The 16875-nt window shown below is 36.8% G+C and overlaps 2 protein-coding genes across 29 annotated transcripts in view; one reads left to right on the top strand and one right to left on the bottom strand.

The window, feature by feature from the left end:
- RPS24 (ribosomal protein S24) overlaps nt 1–16875 on the bottom strand; it is a 773435-nt gene that overhangs the window by 580156 nt on the left and 176404 nt on the right. The gene's annotated exons all lie outside the window — the stretch shown is intronic.
- The window catches only part of KCNMA1 (potassium calcium-activated channel subfamily M alpha 1), a 432315-nt gene that overhangs the window by 354861 nt on the left and 60579 nt on the right, over nt 1–16875 (top strand). For 8 of the 28 annotated variants that reach the window (XM_052676753.1, XM_052676755.1, XM_052676754.1 and 5 more), the window contains one exon: nt 13088–13381. The exons of the other annotated variants lie outside the window; for them this stretch is intronic. In XM_052676753.1, the coding sequence (XP_052532713.1) occupies nt 13088–13381 (294 nt within the window). The remainder of the gene's footprint in view (nt 1–13087; nt 13382–16875) is intronic. 28 annotated transcript variants of the gene reach the window in all.

Genomic DNA, 16875 nt, shown 5'->3' with positions numbered 1-16875 from the left:
TTTACATTAAAAATGTAATACTTTCCAAATACACCCATCCTTTTGAGTACAGATCAAATTGCAGTAGTAAGCAAAATTGTAATTGAAATTGCCAGCCCTTTCTTCTCCCTAACAGTGAATTTTAGCCAAACTACTGTATGCTTTGGCAAAGATGTGAATATTAACTTTTTTGCAGGTACTTTTGAAGATACAGACTGAGGTAGACATCACATCCTTTAAAATATGTATTTATATATTTCCTCTTTGTTTTTTCCATTGTTTACCTTAAAATGGCATTCTGAACTTCTCTAATTCTCAATAGCAATGAACTATGGGGACTGCTCCAAAAGTATCATGGGATAGTTTGGGTTGGATGGGACCTTTAAGATTTGGTTCCAACCCCACTGCTATAGGCAGGGATACCTCCCGCTAGATCAGGTTGCTTAAAGCCCCATCCAGCCTGGCCTTGAACAGTTTCAGGGGGAGGGCATTCGCAACCTGTTCCACTCTCACAGTAAAGAATGTTGTCTTAATATCTAGTCTAAATCTACCCTCTTCCAGTGTAAAGCAATTTCCTCTTGTCCTGTCACTATCTGCCCTTATAAAAGTTCTCCCCAGCTTTCCTGTAGGTTCCCTTCAGGCACTGGAAGACCACTGTAAGGTCTCCTTTAGCCTTCTCTTCTCCCGACGGAAAAGCCTCAGCTCTCTCAGCCTGTCCTCATAAGGGAGGTACTCTAGACCTCTGATCATCTTTGTGGCCCCTCCATGTCCTTCTTGCATTGGAGGCTCCAAAACTGGACACAGTACTCCAAGTGGAATCTACAGTGCTTTTTATTTTATTATGTTGGCCCACAGTGTCAGAGGCAGATTTTGGTGGTATAGCAGTAGAGGTTGAACCTGTCTGCCAGTACATTTTGTTGCCATGTAACAGATGGCAGCAGAGGAGCAGTCTGACAAATTGATGTCCAACATGGAAGGGAGGATGAATCAAATGTGTATCATTGAATTCCTCCATGAGGAGAAAATGGCACCCATTTAAATATATCAATGCTTGCTGTATGCTTCTGGAGACCAAACCATGGTTGGGAGCACAATGAGACAGTGGGTGGTGCATTTCAGCTGTGGCGACAGCGCCATGAAAGACAAGGCACATTTCAGTTGGCCATGAACAGCTGTCATACCGTGAAATAAAATGTATGAAATAATCAGCTCATCCACACAAATCAACAGACTATGTATGACCAGGGAGCTATATATAGAGCTGAATATCATCTTCAATATGTTGAAAACATTGGTGACAGCACTGGAATATTGGACTGACCAGAAGTGAAGCATTGCTGGAGCTGGTGTTCACCATTGCAGAGGAGATTGTTAAAGACATTAGGATCAGAAGCAACCTGGACTGCAATGACCCCTGTGATCTTGAGGAATGTGGGCCTGGCGTAGAGTGGAATCAGGAACCTGATAATGAGAAGGGTGAACTTGAGGCTGTTCAAGTAATTGTTGGATGAGATCTCCTGGGAAGGTTGGAGCAAAACTGACTACTCTTTCAGGATGCCTTTCTGCGCGTGCAAAAGCTCTCTGTTCTTCAGAATAAGAAAGCAGGCAGGGAAGGCAGGTAACCAACATAGCTTGACAAGGACCTGCTGGTCAAACTGAAGAAAAAAAAAAAAAAAAAGGGCATGCACAGGCAGTGTGAACAAGAACACTTCTGAGAAGAATATAGGGATGATGTCCAGACATGCAGACATAGCATTAGGAAAGCCAAGACACAGACAGAATGGAGCTTGGAGAGGGAAGTTTAAAAACTACAAGGAGTCCTAAAGGTACAGCCAATGTGACTTCACCAAGGAAGAGTCATACCTGACCAATTTAGTGGCCTGCTATGATGGAGTGATGGTATCAACGGACGAAGGGAAGGCAACTGATATCATGTACCTGGACTTCTTCATGATCTTTGACATGGTTCCTCACCGCATCCTTATATCTACCTTGGAGAAATGTGGATTTGAAGGGTGGACGATTAAGTGGTTAAGGTTGGAAGGTCAGAGCCAGAGGGTGGTGGTTAATGGCTCTGTGTCCAGTTGAAGGTTTGTGAAGAGTGATATCCTTCAGGAGTCTGTCCTGGGACTTTAACATCTTTATCAGTGACACAGATGATACCCTCAGCAAGTTTGCTAATGACCCCAAGGTAAGTGGTGCAGCTGATACAGCAGGAGGAAGGGATGCCATCCAAATGGAGCTCGATTAACTCAAAAAGTGGGCCCATGTGAACCTAATGAAGTTCATCAAAACAAAGTGCAAGGTTTTGCATTTGTGTTGTGGTGATTCCATATATGCATACAGTCTGGGAGAAGAACTCCTTGAGAGTAGCTCTGCTGAGAAGCACTTAGGGGTCCTGATTGATTTAAAAAAACAAACAAACAAAAAAAAAACTTAACATGAGCCAGCAATGCCTGCTTGCAGCCCAGAAAGCTGACAGTATCTTGGGCTACATCAGAACAAGGGTGGCCACCAAGTGAGGGAGTCATTATTCCTCTCTACTCTGCCCTGATGAGGCTCCATCTGGAATATTGTGTCCAGATCTGGGGCCCCCAACACTGGAAAGATTTTGAGCTTTTGGAGAGAGTCTAGAGGGCCATGAAGATCAGGAGGCTGGAGCACCTCTCCTGTGAAGACAGGATGAAGGAGTTGAGCTTCTTCAGTTTGGAGAAGGTAGGGAGACCTCATTATGACTTCCAGTAATTAAAATTATAAACAGGAGGGAAAACAACTTTTTACACAGGTAAATAGTGATAGGACAAGAGGGAATCATTTTAAACTAAAGAGGAGAAAATTTAAATTAGATGTCAGGGAGAAGTTTTTCACTGGAAGGGTGATGAGGTGCGGGAATAGGTTGCCCAGAGCAGTTGCGGATGCCCCACCTGTGGAGGTATTGAAGGCCAGGTTGGATGGGGCCCTGGGGAGCCTGTTCTTGTACTTGATCTGTTAGTTAGCATCCTTGCCTGTGGCTGGGAAGTTGGAGCTTGGGTGATCCTTCTGGTTTTCTGCAACCCAAGCCATTCTATGGTTCAGTGATTCTGTGACCCTTCAAACATTCCTGGAACACAGACAAGTCATCAGCTCTGACCACTATATTAAAGCACTGACGAAGCTGAAGGTTCCAACTTTCAGAGTCAGGCCAGAGAAAAAGGGAACTTTTCTTTTGCAACTCTATTGTGGGAATACAAGAAAAACTGTTCACGGCAGCAGCTGTGGAGCAATTTAAACAGCGTAAGAACCAAAGACACCTCTAGAAGAAATAACATCTCATGGCTCTGGTTGGATAAGTGCATGCATGAACAGTTGAAGAGTGTTTGTGGAATGCTCTGTTGACATGTAAAGGTGGATAGGAAAGATGAAGGGATGGATGGGAAAGCTAGAAAAAGAAAACTTGTATATATGTGATATGAGAACTTGTAATAAAAGATTTGGATCATTCACATATGAGTCTGATCATCAGATGCTGCACTGGACTCATCCCAGTTTGAAGACTATGGAGCTCATTGCTAATCTTAGCTGTACTATCCAATCACACTCGCTGGATTTATAGTCTGGATTTGGTACCTTCTGATTTCCATCTGTTCAGGCTGATGAAAGGTGGAGTGCACGGGCAACACTTTCCATTGCAGCTGTGAAACAGTGGTCACTTTCACTGGTGCAGGTTTTTACAAGCACAGCATGCAGGCTCTTGTTCATTGTTGGCAAAAATGCATAACTAATGATGGTGATTATGTTGAAAAATAGTGTTTTGTAGCTGATAATTTGCTCCATCAACTAGTATTATTGCGCTCTTTTCATTTGTTGTATTTTTTATGGGAGTAAATGAGAGGCATTACTTTTGGAGCAACCTACATATATTCTATTTCAGATCTTGCTTTCTTTGTTCTAATTTTTATGGATTTAATATTAGGTAGATGTATCTTGTGTATTATTATATTGATATATTTACCATGCAATAATGGATTTTTCAAGATACGTTTGTTCAGAGATAAACAGGGCTTTACGACACTGAAGTAAAGTAATTCCTAAGCATTTCCTAAAATAGGGAGCATTTAGGAAAAAAAATTTGGTTTCTTAATGTCATGGACGATATTAAACTTTAATAAGTAAATGATAAAAACATCATATATAAAAATAGGCTTTTAATACAGTAGGTTGAATCTATTTGATTAATTTGGATGTTTACCCTGTGACTTACAGTACTTTGCGTATGAAAATTGGTTTGTCAGCTATTAACGTTCCCTGTTTTTATGAAAGCCATACTTTCATTAATGGAGTATTGTTAAACTGCAACCAGCGTGCTAAAAATCTGCCTTCTGTTAATACAATACCTATTTATAACAGCTGCCTAGAAATGCTGTTCTACACTTTTTTGTATATTTGGAGAAAACTCAATATAACCAGCAGATGGTGCTGTGAGCTCAGAAATACGTAGTGAATGAAACCTCTCCAATAACTTTTTAATACTTTTTTTTTTTTTTTTTTTTTTTTTTAAGAAATAATATTACGTAAAGAAAAAAGTATACTATTTCATATGGCTTGCATCCATTGTATTTGGATGTTCCTGAATAGGTATATACAGTGTAAGCCTATGCATATGAAGCCAATTTCTACATACATATGCATAGTTAAACATATGAAAGCAATATTATGAGCTTACAGGTAACAGTAGTGTGAAGATCTCCATCCCAAAGGAAAATTTCAGCTGAACCTGAAAGAGTCTTGGGGATCACTGAGTCTGATCCTATTAACATTTAATAAATTGAAGTTTTTCCACTGATGTGGATGAAAGTCAGATAAGGCTGACGATAAGAAAGGCAGAGTTAAATGTCAAGATTTCAGTAGTTCTTCAGAGACAAAAGCACTTCTACACCCTTTTGTTTAGGGTAAACAACTGCCAGAAGGGAAAAAAAATTCAATGGTAGCTATGTTTATAGGAGAACAGAAATATAATTTACCAGTGACAAATTAACCTAATTAATACAAACAAATAAAAAGCCCACTTAGAAGCAAAGGGAACGAAAATCACTGAAGCAATTTCCCATAAATTGTGTATTTCAGAACTAAGACAACTCACAAGGAAGCAGAACTTGAGAATCATCTTAGAAGTTAAGAATACAGTCCCCTATCTTTATAAGAAGTTTATGCAAATCTCTCCTTCACTCAGCAGTGTTGTGCTGACAGGGAAATGGGCAAGGGGACCTCATGTATTTTTTTTCAGGAAGTGAGTTGATGAAAACATCTTCATCAAAAATGTATTTTTGAACTTGTCGTGAGCAGGCTAATGAAAAGTTGTTTCAGTTTAAAGCTTCAGGATATGTAAGCTGCAGTCACAGTGGAAATGTGTGTCTTTAAGATGTAGCGATAAATTGAACTGGATAGCAAATTAGTAATTCTAATTAGATATCTGCATGGTGAAATCTGAACTTCCTGAAGCTCTCAGGAAGGAAACATTTGCAACAAGAACTTGTTCAGATTTGTAGATTAAGCAAGCATATAACTATTCTTTTCCATGCACATTCTCCTCCTATGGAATGCTGTCTCTTCAGCAATACAGGATTTCTAATCCCAAGGAACAGACCAATCAGCAGGGTTTCCTGTGATCTTTTTTCTTTTTTTTCTTCTCACTAAGTTATTTTTATCTGTTTTACATTTTTCCACTGAATACAGTTGAGCTGATGGAAATTATAAATAGACGAAATGTTGGTCTTTGGTATTCTGATTTTCTTTATAACAAGGGTTAAAACTTACGGATTTAGCAGTGACTAAATGGGCTGAGTTTATTCAGTAACTAAGTGGAAGCTTCTATTTAGTAGCAGCAGGACAGATTCCTTCCACAGTTTGATAGAAGGACATAATCATAGCCTACTGCTGCTCTTGCTGCAGCTTCTACCTCTGTGTCCTTCACCTGTGATGTTGAAATCCTCTCTGAGGCAGTACACTGGATTGCTGTGTACTAAGACAAGGATCGCTGATGAAAGTGCACTGGATTTAGAACTATGGGTGTGGAAAATGTTAACAATACTGTTTGCTGTGTGATACTACTCTTAAGAAGCTCCCCCAGAGGACGCCTTTTGTTTTTACATGTCATGCCTTGGGGAATGGTCAAAGCACTGTTCATAGTGAAATCCTTTAAAAGACACTGTTCTTTTTGTTTGGTTGTTTTGTTTCCTTATTTTATAAGTAAAGAAAAAAGATGTTATAGTTATTTGAAGTGTAAGAGTCTTGTCTAATTAAAACAAAACAGCAAAACAAACTAAACACTAACAGCAATATACACCTATTGCATGCATGTTTGTATGTTTTTATGAAATGTATTTTCCAAACAGTGACCTCAAGCTGTGGAAACGAGTGATTGTCAGCAAAATTTTCAGATAATTTAGCCACTTGAGTCTTAGCAAGAGCTATGAGTGAACAATACTTTTAAGAGGACACTGACTGTAAGCAAGAAACCATAGGCTGTGTAACAGGTCAGTGGACGAACTAAATTTGAAGCCAGTAGATTCCCAGTCCTCTGCTTGTAGCCATGAGTCCATCAGATCTTCTATTTAAAAAGTTAAAAGGTGGCTTTGACCAATCTTTTTATACTTCTGCTAGATGTAGCAGCTGGAGCTCTAAAATGGAGTTCCAGGCTGGTTGTGACAGGGTAGGGCACGCGAGGGCTTGAACAGCTCTTATTTCAGACACAGGGATAACATTTTTGCTGTTTTCCTTCCTCGGTGTTCAGACAGCAAAACAGCTTGTCAAAATGGACTAAAAAAACTTTAAATTTAAGAGGGAGAGTATTTATACTGATGAGTTTTCTTCAAAGTACACACTCAAAAGACAAACTCAATTGCTTTTAGTTTGGTTTTTATTTGGAAAACAGACCTACCCTGAATGCAGATAAAGTTCAGTTTTGACTCCTGCATAGACATGTATAGACATGTCTCTCTTTCTTCACCCCGATCCCAAATAGTATTCTGTGTGGGTGCAATATGTGGCGAAGTCAATTGGTGGTAACTAAATGGACAGTGAAGTGCATGGATTTTTATTTTTTTTATTTTTTTTATTTCTGCTTCCATAAACAATTGCAGAATGTGCCATAAATTGAAAAGAGAGTGGAGAACAAAGAACCTAAAAATCAAGAAAAATGTGTGACAGAATACTAAAATTGGAAACAGGAAATGTTCAATGGAATTATGACTTAATCTAAGTTAGGATTTAATTAGAAATGAGATAAAGCAGCTTTTTTTCTACTGTGTACACTACTAGGAAAGGGAAGATGGTTTTTACATGCAAACAGTACTACTCTTCATATATACTTCTCTATGGGAACAATATGCCAAGCCCATGAAATTTGAAGCCTTTCTTCTCTAAAGTGTCCAAGCCAATTATGAAATAGTGTATACATGGGAAGTACTTTCTTCCTGTCCCATTTTACTGACTTTTGCCCTGAAGCATGAGATGTGAATAACTCCTGATCCAAAGTCCACTAAAATTAATATAAGGGTTTCTCTTGACTTCAGCGGACTTTAGATCAGCCACAGTTTGAGCAGCCTTAACTGGAGTCTTCAGTTGCTGAAGTCATAATAATAGAGAAATGGTAACAACTGGTACCCCTGGAAAATGTTCTAAGTATCTATGCTCTTGAATTAAACTGGAAGAGCAGAGGCAAATTAAAGTTCTACACTAACCTTAAGGGGTTGCTCTACCCTTAGAAATAAATTTAATGCTGCAAGTACTATAAAAACATACATAGTCTGAGCTTCTTTTTATCAAAAAAATTGAGTTAAAAGTTTGCAGGGTTTGTAACCACCTCTGCAGTTTATCTTTCATTCTATATATTTATGTGACCCTGAAAGTTTAACTTATTTTGTCAGAGTCTAGCACAATATCAGAGAAGCCATCTAGAATGCATAGGCAGATCCATCCTAGCAGCAATCTGCATTTTGTCTTAAGTATTTTTTTACAACATTCAGGTAAAAACAAGGGTAAGAAAGAAATCTATACCTGTTTCAATACATTTTGAGTGATGAGAATAAGAAAGACTGAAAGGCACTGATTAAATTTTGTATTAATAATAGATTAAAAAAAAAAAAAAAAAGAGAAAACCAACATGCACGAGCAAACAAACAACCAAAAAAAAAAAAAAAAAAAACCAAAAAAAAAAAAAAAACCCAAAAAAAAAAAAAAAACCAAAGTAGAGCAATTCATTTGGTATTTTATGAGCGTTAACAGCATTTAGCCAAAAGATAGAAGCCTGGGACAACAAAAACTAAATAATAACAAAAAGAGGCTCTATTGGTCTGTGCTGTTTCAAAGAATGTCTCATGTAAGCACCATTCAGTATGTGTAATTTTTTCTGAAATGATGCATCCTTGACGTTCTTGGATCTTGATGTTTTCTTACCTGCTTTAGATGGCACACTGCAGCTACAGTGTGTCTCGTCAGTGAGCCTCTCCTGCTTTTCTCATGGTACTAAAATGTATAGACGTGCAGCATATCTGTTTCTCTTATATGAAAAAGGAAACAAAACAAAGCAATGTAATGACGTTCCCTGAGTTTGCAGTGCATATATAAACCAAAAGCGCAATCTTCTTTCATTTGAATTACCATTTCAGACACCAAACACTGCTCTGTGATTTCTAAAATTAATGTTCTTGTATCTCGTCAAGCACCACTGCACTGGTCTAGTGCAGTGTTTTTATTTCTAGTCAAATATTTCATTATATCTCTTACCACAATAAAAAAAAAATCCAGTAGTACTTATACATTTATATCTCAAAAATAATTCATTGTTATAAAGTGATTTTTAAAGAAGATTAATAATATTATTTTTGTCTAGATGTGTTCTGATTAAACCATATTCGGATAGTCTGCTAAAATCCAACCAAAACTGATGGGGCACATTTTCTTTTCTGAAGCTACCTTTGATAAGAAATGCATTACAAACTCATCAGTTTAGCTTCCTGTTAACAAAGAGACAGCAGCCGTCTGGATTATTCTAGATCCGCAGTGAAACTGCCACACTATGTATGCTCAAACTAAAGCTGTGCAAGTTTGACAAGGGGCAGATGAATCCAGGAGTTATTGTGCAGGGGTTTAAGTCTATGCGGCAGCTGACGGTTGAAATAATCATCTATACATCGCTCTGAGCTAGCTGGGGAAAGGTTGAAGCTGTATATTTTCAACATATCTAGCCTAATGGTTAATCTGTTGTCTTGTTCAGGGGGTGCTGGGTGGAATCACAGCAATAGCTGACAGTTTGGAGAAATTGCTGTGGGTATTTTCAGTTGCCTGATTCACAAAGTGGTAGGTAGCAAAGTCTAAACAGGCTTGTCATTGAAAGAGGGAAGTCAGGCTTGCTGTCGCTCCCATTGAAAGATCTCTGGTAGCCTAAAGCTCAATCAGCATATTGATTATTTGCATTGAGTAATGCAGAGCTGCAGCTAGTCTTCACCCACCACGTGAAAGCTGGGCTTTGTGGAAGATAAACCACATTGCAGAGCAGTGATTGCTCCTTTGGAGGGCAGCTGGGAGGATGCTTAGGAGAAAGAACAGTGATGCTGGGGGGAGGAAGGAGAAATAAAATCTTTCTTCAAATGATGATAGTCCAATAGTTAAAAGCACTCTCTGTGCTTCTAGTGCTGGATCTGGCGTATCTGCAGAGGGACATGGCATTACTCACTGCAGAGATTAAGAGGGTGCAGTATGAATTAGGCTGAAACAAAAATGAAGTATCTGCAAGTGACAGCTCTGGCTGATGGCTGACTATGAAGGAAAACACTGTGTTAGTGTCTGGCGAAAGAGGCGCTGAAAGCCCAGCAGCTGATAGAGCTGGGGGAGGAATGGAGTGGTGGGTATTGGTGGTTGTTGTTTAGAATGTCTGGTTTTGGATGGGATATATTTTTTCTCCTTTAAAACACATTTTCAACTTCCCTTCCAGGCAAATCATGCTGAAGCCAGTTTCAGCCATTTTGTTGAAATCACTGCACTGGTATTCTGCCTTGTTGCATTTAAATTAAAGCTCAGCCTGGTTTTAAGTTGTGGCAAGTGTGTGCTTACAAAGAATAAATAGAGATTGCCATAGGCATTAGATTAACTGCATTGGTTGTTTTAAAAATGTTCGGGGAGTTCCAGATTGCATTTCAAATTACCTTCATTAGAATAAATAAAATATATAAAAATAGAAACAGTCATGATTCCCTAATACATTCTGTAAGGAAGCATATATTCATTGAGCTTAAAGGAGAATTGTTGAGGGTCAAGGGAAAGGGTAAGAATGTACGTAGCTTCAGACTACCTTTAGCTAAATCCCATTTATATTTCACATTATAACGGTGATACTTTTTACCTGTCTAATGTTGACAGGGTTTTTTATCAAGTTCTGAACAGTATTTTCCAAAATACCTTGAATGTTCACCCAGACTGCAGTTAGAAATAATACAGAAAACATGGAATTTCTTAAATTACTACTCTTATCTACTTCCTTATTGTTTGCTATCCTCAGTAAGCTATTCATTTGCTCTCAAAATGACCAATAAATGCCATGATTCTTAATTAAGAATAATAATACCATTTGGGTACATGATGAATGTCCTGAATAGTTCTTACAGACTGTGGAAATGTGTACAATGCAGGCAGAACACTCATCCTGCAACCATTTTCCTTGAAAATAATTGCTTATATCATATTAGATAAAGAAAACCTAATTTAACTGTGACAAGAAAATAGCTCTTTTCCAGTAGGCTTGCTGATGCTAAACTCGTCACATACTTGGAAGTGGACCCTCATGGATGTGGAACTTCTGGTTTAAAATTGCATAGTGGTATAACAGATTACCCCAATCCAAACAGTTTGGTTGCCAAACCTCATGAGGCAGTGACAGTCTGTAAGGATGTATTCAGTTCCATATAATTAAGAGCAATCTCTGTTTTGCAAATATGTTTTCGATGGAATTGAGCCCACATAGCAGTGCAAAAATGATATCAGATTTTTAAAAAACTTCATAAAAGTAAAATGCTTTTGCTGAACAACAGAATACGCTTAAAAACACAAGTGTTTTAAGTTCTGCATGTTATATTAAGTGTCTGAGAAGTGACAGTGCTGGCTTATATTTCTCTCTTAGTTATACAATACTTCTTAATCTAAGAACACAGTTATATGTGTGTTCAAAATTGCATCTCTGCTTACACATGTATTTCCATCTGTATCCCGATGTGTTTGACACAAACTATTTAGAATAAAAGCAACCAATTTTACTCTCCAAAGGTTAAAAATATGTAATTGTATTAGAGGAATGGAGAACGCTCACAATCTTGGGAAAGCTTGCTTATATCTATGTGGAATATGCCGTAAGACATACGCTGCTATTGAAGTTTAGTGTTTGATAATTGGATCTGATATGTGAAATGATCGCTTACTGAATTCCAAAAATGGTTGTAAGAGGATGATGTTTTCTTAAACAATTTTATTGAAGGGGTGATAAACATTATTAATAGGTTTTAGTCTTCTAGTGTTTATAAAGATGCATGATGCAGGCAAGTAGGTACATATAGAATATTTCCAGTGTTAGTAGAACTGAAATAGAACTGAATGGGTATGTTTTAAATTGTATGAGTACGTGCTTGACCAGAGGGTTGTGTAGGGAGATAGTCTATGCAGATATATTTTATCACCTGAAAATTGTTTCAGTGGAGGGAAAGCAAAGATAGAAGTACAAGATTTGACCAAAAAACACTGACTCCAAGGTAAGGCTGATAATTTTCAAGACACATTTTCAACGTAATACGTAGCTTTTTTGTGTGTGGAAGTTTTGCTAATCAGATACATGCTCTCCATGAATGATTTTAAATCCATCAGATGGATTGGACATTCTATATTAGCAAAGACAGAGAAACACCATGATAGACTCTGGTTTGGTGCTTACTGATTTTCTTCTCTGTATCACTCACAGTGGAGGCAAGCACAGATCACTGGATGGGAATGGATAGATTGTTACTAAGTACTGGAATCTACTTAAAGAGTACATTCAAATAACTCCTATAGTTCACATATAATTACATTTTGCTGATAGAGGTAGATTTTGTGCTTGAATACAAATGGCAAGCATGTGGATGCTATTTAAGTATCTGCCCATTTAACAGATAATGTTTCTATCTGACGGTAAACTACCCAAAAACACCAAAACCCATGCCAACTTGCTTAAACAGTTTTGAGCTGTTGCCTATTCAAAGTTCTTCATGGAAACTTCAAGGCAATTCAGACATATGCAAATAATGCTGCAAGATTATCAGTCCATAAACTACTTCCTATTTAATCTCTTTTCCTCTTAATACGTAACAAAATAGAAGAAAATAGAAGATCTTACAGGCTCAGTAGTATACCTTCTTCTCGATATACTCATTCATGATGAAACAAGCATTTGAAGAAGATCACAGCTGCATATTTGTACCAAAAAATGTTTGGAGATATTAAATGCTCTTTTTGTTCGGTGAACTTTGATATGTTAGAAGATTAAGAATCACCATTTCAAGTCAAAACCATACTTCAGAAATTAAACCTATTAGCCCTGTTTTCAGGGGTTCTATACCTGATCTGAAATGCACAGCACTCAGAAGTTCTAAATATCCAACTACTTTTATGTAGGTTCATAAACACTGGATTATTTCCATAACTATGATTGTTCTGTCTATTATTCCTTGTTTATTTTAACAGCAACAGAGTATTATGCCTCCTCTGTCATTTAAGGGAATAAACATCTTCTACAGCTAGTAAATCTCAAAACCTTTATCAACAGGTGGGAAATAAGAGTTGCCTCAAACACACTTACCCTAGGATGGGATTATTGCTTAAAGATGATAATATTGTGGAATAATCCTTTTATAAGTATTCTTTTATAAACAGATATATTTTTTTTAGGGGAAAAGTAAAGAAAACTGCAGGTATAAATCTTTATTTCAACTGTTGAAACTGATACTTTTAGCTATAAGGTCTGTAATTCCACGTGATGTCAAAATTGATTCATGGTTTGAAATAATCTTTAATACAAGGACATTAATTTACATTTTTTCTTATTATTTAGAAGTAAAGAATGCAGCTAGATCAAGTTACCCAAAAAGCTCATATCAATTCAAGAATACAGCTACTATTGCACTGGTTGGTCCCAAGTCCACTGAAGGAGCCCTGGAACCTGTTCCACTTGTTAATAACCGTAAAGGGAGCCTCTTCCTACCCAACAATCCCTCGCTGCTGCAACTTAATTTATTGAATTCTGTTGAACAAGGAAAATCTACGTACTGTAGATTGCAAAGGGCACTCAGCTTGCCTGTAAAATATCGCTACCACTCCCAAAAGCCTGGGTTGAACCAAGATCTCCGTAGGTAGCCCCATAGTTGGATGTATAAAGCAATTGCAATTGGTTTGTGCATGGTTTTGCAGTCTGTTTTCAATGTGACTATGACATTACTAATGCTCTGTTAAGTGCTTTCAGATGTGGGTTTCTCCAGATGTGGAGATTAATAAGTTAATCAATATAGCTAGTCAACTAATGTTTCTGGGTGGTTTGTGCTTTATCTTTCATACGGTTTATTTGCTCTGGTGCACTTACATTTTGGGCAAGACGAGTTTACCAGCTCTTACATGTGTGACGTTTAGTAACATAAATGGTATTTCCAATCATAGTTCTTTTTGGTGGTCCAAATATGGTGTCTATAAGCTGTCTTCTCTTGACCTGAGAGAGACAGTGAAAGAACCAGATCTATTTAAAAAAGTGGTTAGAAAAAAAAAAAAACAAAAAAACTTATGAGCTTGTCCACTGTTTCTGAAAGACATTCTCTTTATTTTACTTTAAAAAATGGAATGAGAATAAAAGTCAAGTATTGTGTTGTTACAGATGTTCAACTCCACATTAAGGCTGTTAAAATTACCAGCACATCTTAAATCAATTCATGGAACATTTTCTGGAGGTTATGTCATTGAAATAATGAATTCTCTTTACTCAAGAATAAGTAAACATGTTAAAACATCAGCGTAACTTTAAATTAAACTTCAGCATAAACCAGAGTATCTGAAGCCTCATTAGATTTGCCTGACATTTTTCTAGCACCGAGTTTTGCAGTTCAGGAAGACTATTAGATTCTGTGCCTGATAGACAAGTGAGCACTGGATTGTTACAGCACTATGTTAAGTTTTATACTTAGGGATGTGCAAAACAAGCTCTTGAAATTTATTAGAACTCAGAGGCTGGAATGAATTCAAATTCTATAATGTGGCCAATTCTTGAACTTATTTGCACTTTCCTGAAAGCTGGTAAGGAAAGTTTCCATAATATAATATGACTGTATTTTAAAACAACTTCTGTAGCAAAAAGACATCAGATATACTAAGAATGGGGGCACATTCTCAGTAAGAAAAGCACTAAGTCAAATATAGAATATCAGAGTTGAGTTGTCATATATCACAGCCCATTATTCAAATGTGGTTGTCTTTCTTAAGAACAAGACATCAAAGACTCCCTTTTAAATTAATGCAGGCAAAAACCATGAAACTGAAATGATATTTTATGACTTTACTAAAAATTTTTCTGGATCTATTTCTTCAAATATGCAGGAATTATATAATTTTATCTGAAGAATAATCATTAAATATGTTTTATACCCTACTTATTACCAAGAAGTGAGTGATCATTGAAGTGCATTTAGGAACCAAGTCATAACGGTCTCCATTCCATTCATATTCTTCAACTGCGTAGATTCTGTTCTCTTGTTCTGATGGAGTTGCATCTTTAAAACTGCAAAAGCACTATGAACTGCGTACAGATTTCATGGAAAAGCAAAATCTTGTTTGAACGTAATATGATTAACATACATTATCTTTCATTACTGCAATAAAAATAAATGGCCTCATGGCTTAAGAAGGGCATTACTTTAGTTATGAATTGAAATCTCAGATTTGCTGACATGTGTTAACTAGTGAACCACACGAGCCTTGGACTTTACAGGCCTAATGTAGTTTGAATATGACAAGCACGTATCAAATGAGGGAGATTATTTACTGTAGATGCTGTATCAAAAGTAGCAGCAGAAATCTATGTGTGATTACTCTGATTAGTACCAAGATTATCTTTTATAATTGAGTGGTGAAATAGTATCAACTGTTAGCACTGGAGAACATTAATATTGGACCTTACAGTATAAAAGATTTTTGGTGTTTTACGTTTAGTGTCTGAAAGGCTTGGATGAGTCTTTAACTAGCTGAAAACTTGATAGTCTTCCATACTAGTGCTTTTTATTGTTCACAGATATTGAATATTGTTATATTGGATATAACACAATCTACAGTTGTACTCCTCTAAGATTTTGCATGATAGGTGGTCATGATAGGTATATAGATTTCTTACAATATTAAAATCATATAGCAGTATACTTAGGGTATTTAGGGTACAATACTGAATCTATTGACAATCTTTCTGTAGCTCCATGGTAGCCAATAAAATTAAGTGAAATTTAGAGTTATTACTACTAGGAGTATGAAACATATCAATTGTATCTTTGTTATAATCAGAAACTAAAAGATATTACAAAAAAAATAATTCTGAAAACACACAGTCTTGGTTACAAAAAACTGAATAGTGAATTGATCTAACAAACCCAGAAAGAAAATGTCACTGAGAGAAAATTTCAAATTACATAATCTTGGGAATTTTCTATGAGCTTATCTATCTCCCAGCCAAAGAATAGAGCTAAACTAATAATCAATAAGCATCTAAAATCAAGTCAAATTGGAAGAAGGTGTTATTCTATTTATGAATGCTGCCTGAGAAAAAAAGAAAGTTAAATTAGTGAAATTAATCATTATAAGGCAGTCATTGCTCTTATATTATGTACAACCATTTACACAACTACTTGGAGCATTTTTTTTGTTCAGCTGTTTTTTTTTATGTTGTTGTTGTTTGTTTGGTTTTGTTTTTATTTGAAATGCCATAGTTTGCTTCAATTGCCTGGATGTGTTAGGTAGTGCCAGGTCACTTAAGACAGCACATCTGTCTTTTCAGGGCCTAATCCTTTAGTTTTGACAAAGGCAAAATAAATTTTTATGGCTAAAAACTAGACGTGACAGACTAGAACAGAGACTGTAATAAGATATTGTCAGAAAAGGGCCAAAGGAGAAGAATATTACCTAATTTGTCCTCAGATAAATGTAGGGTGGCACATATCCAGGTTTGTAGTTTTGGTGTTCCTCCGATGTAGTTCACTGCAAACTGATTTTTTTCTGGCTTTTGCTTGTGCACTGCTAATGTATATTAAGCTCTTTTAATTCAGCTGCTGCTACTACTACTAATCTCTTGCCTTTTAGCAGATTTCTAGATGTCAGCTGTATTACCTTCTAGTTCATTTTCTAGTTAACAATAGGAGGAAATAAGTCTATTTTTCCTTCTTTCCATTAGAATAATTCAGCATTAGTGTGAATATGAGATAGAAAGCATAATTTCCTTTACTAGCAAATGTAAACCTTGTGTGCAGATTATTAAGTGCAGTAATGATCTTGAACCAGTAATGATGGTAGTTAATTCTTGTAGAGGAGGTTTTAGAAAGCTGCATTTGTTTAAGCAACGCACATTGTGGCTTAGGTTATCTAAGAACAGTTTATGATTGACAAAATTGTGAGTGATATTACATCTGAAAATCGATCTGTCATTGAAAGTGCACCTCATCCTCATTAAAAGATTGCATAACATATGCATCCTCTGTTACACAGGTATTGTCTCCCCACTACCATTCAACCTCATTCTGTTCAATCCTGTTACAACTCCCTTTTGTGAGAGGGGTGGAGTGATGAGGTCTGACTTGTGCTGGAGATCTGTGCACAATG

The sequence above is a fragment of the Tympanuchus pallidicinctus genome, unplaced genomic scaffold (genome assembly GCF_026119805.1).
Source record: "Tympanuchus pallidicinctus isolate F22 unplaced genomic scaffold, pur_lepc_1.0 scaffold16, whole genome shotgun sequence".
Lineage (NCBI taxonomy): Eukaryota > Metazoa > Chordata > Aves > Galliformes > Phasianidae > Tympanuchus > Tympanuchus pallidicinctus.
Note: the sequence above shows the minus strand (reverse complement) of the source record. Positions and strands in the feature narration are given on the sequence as shown.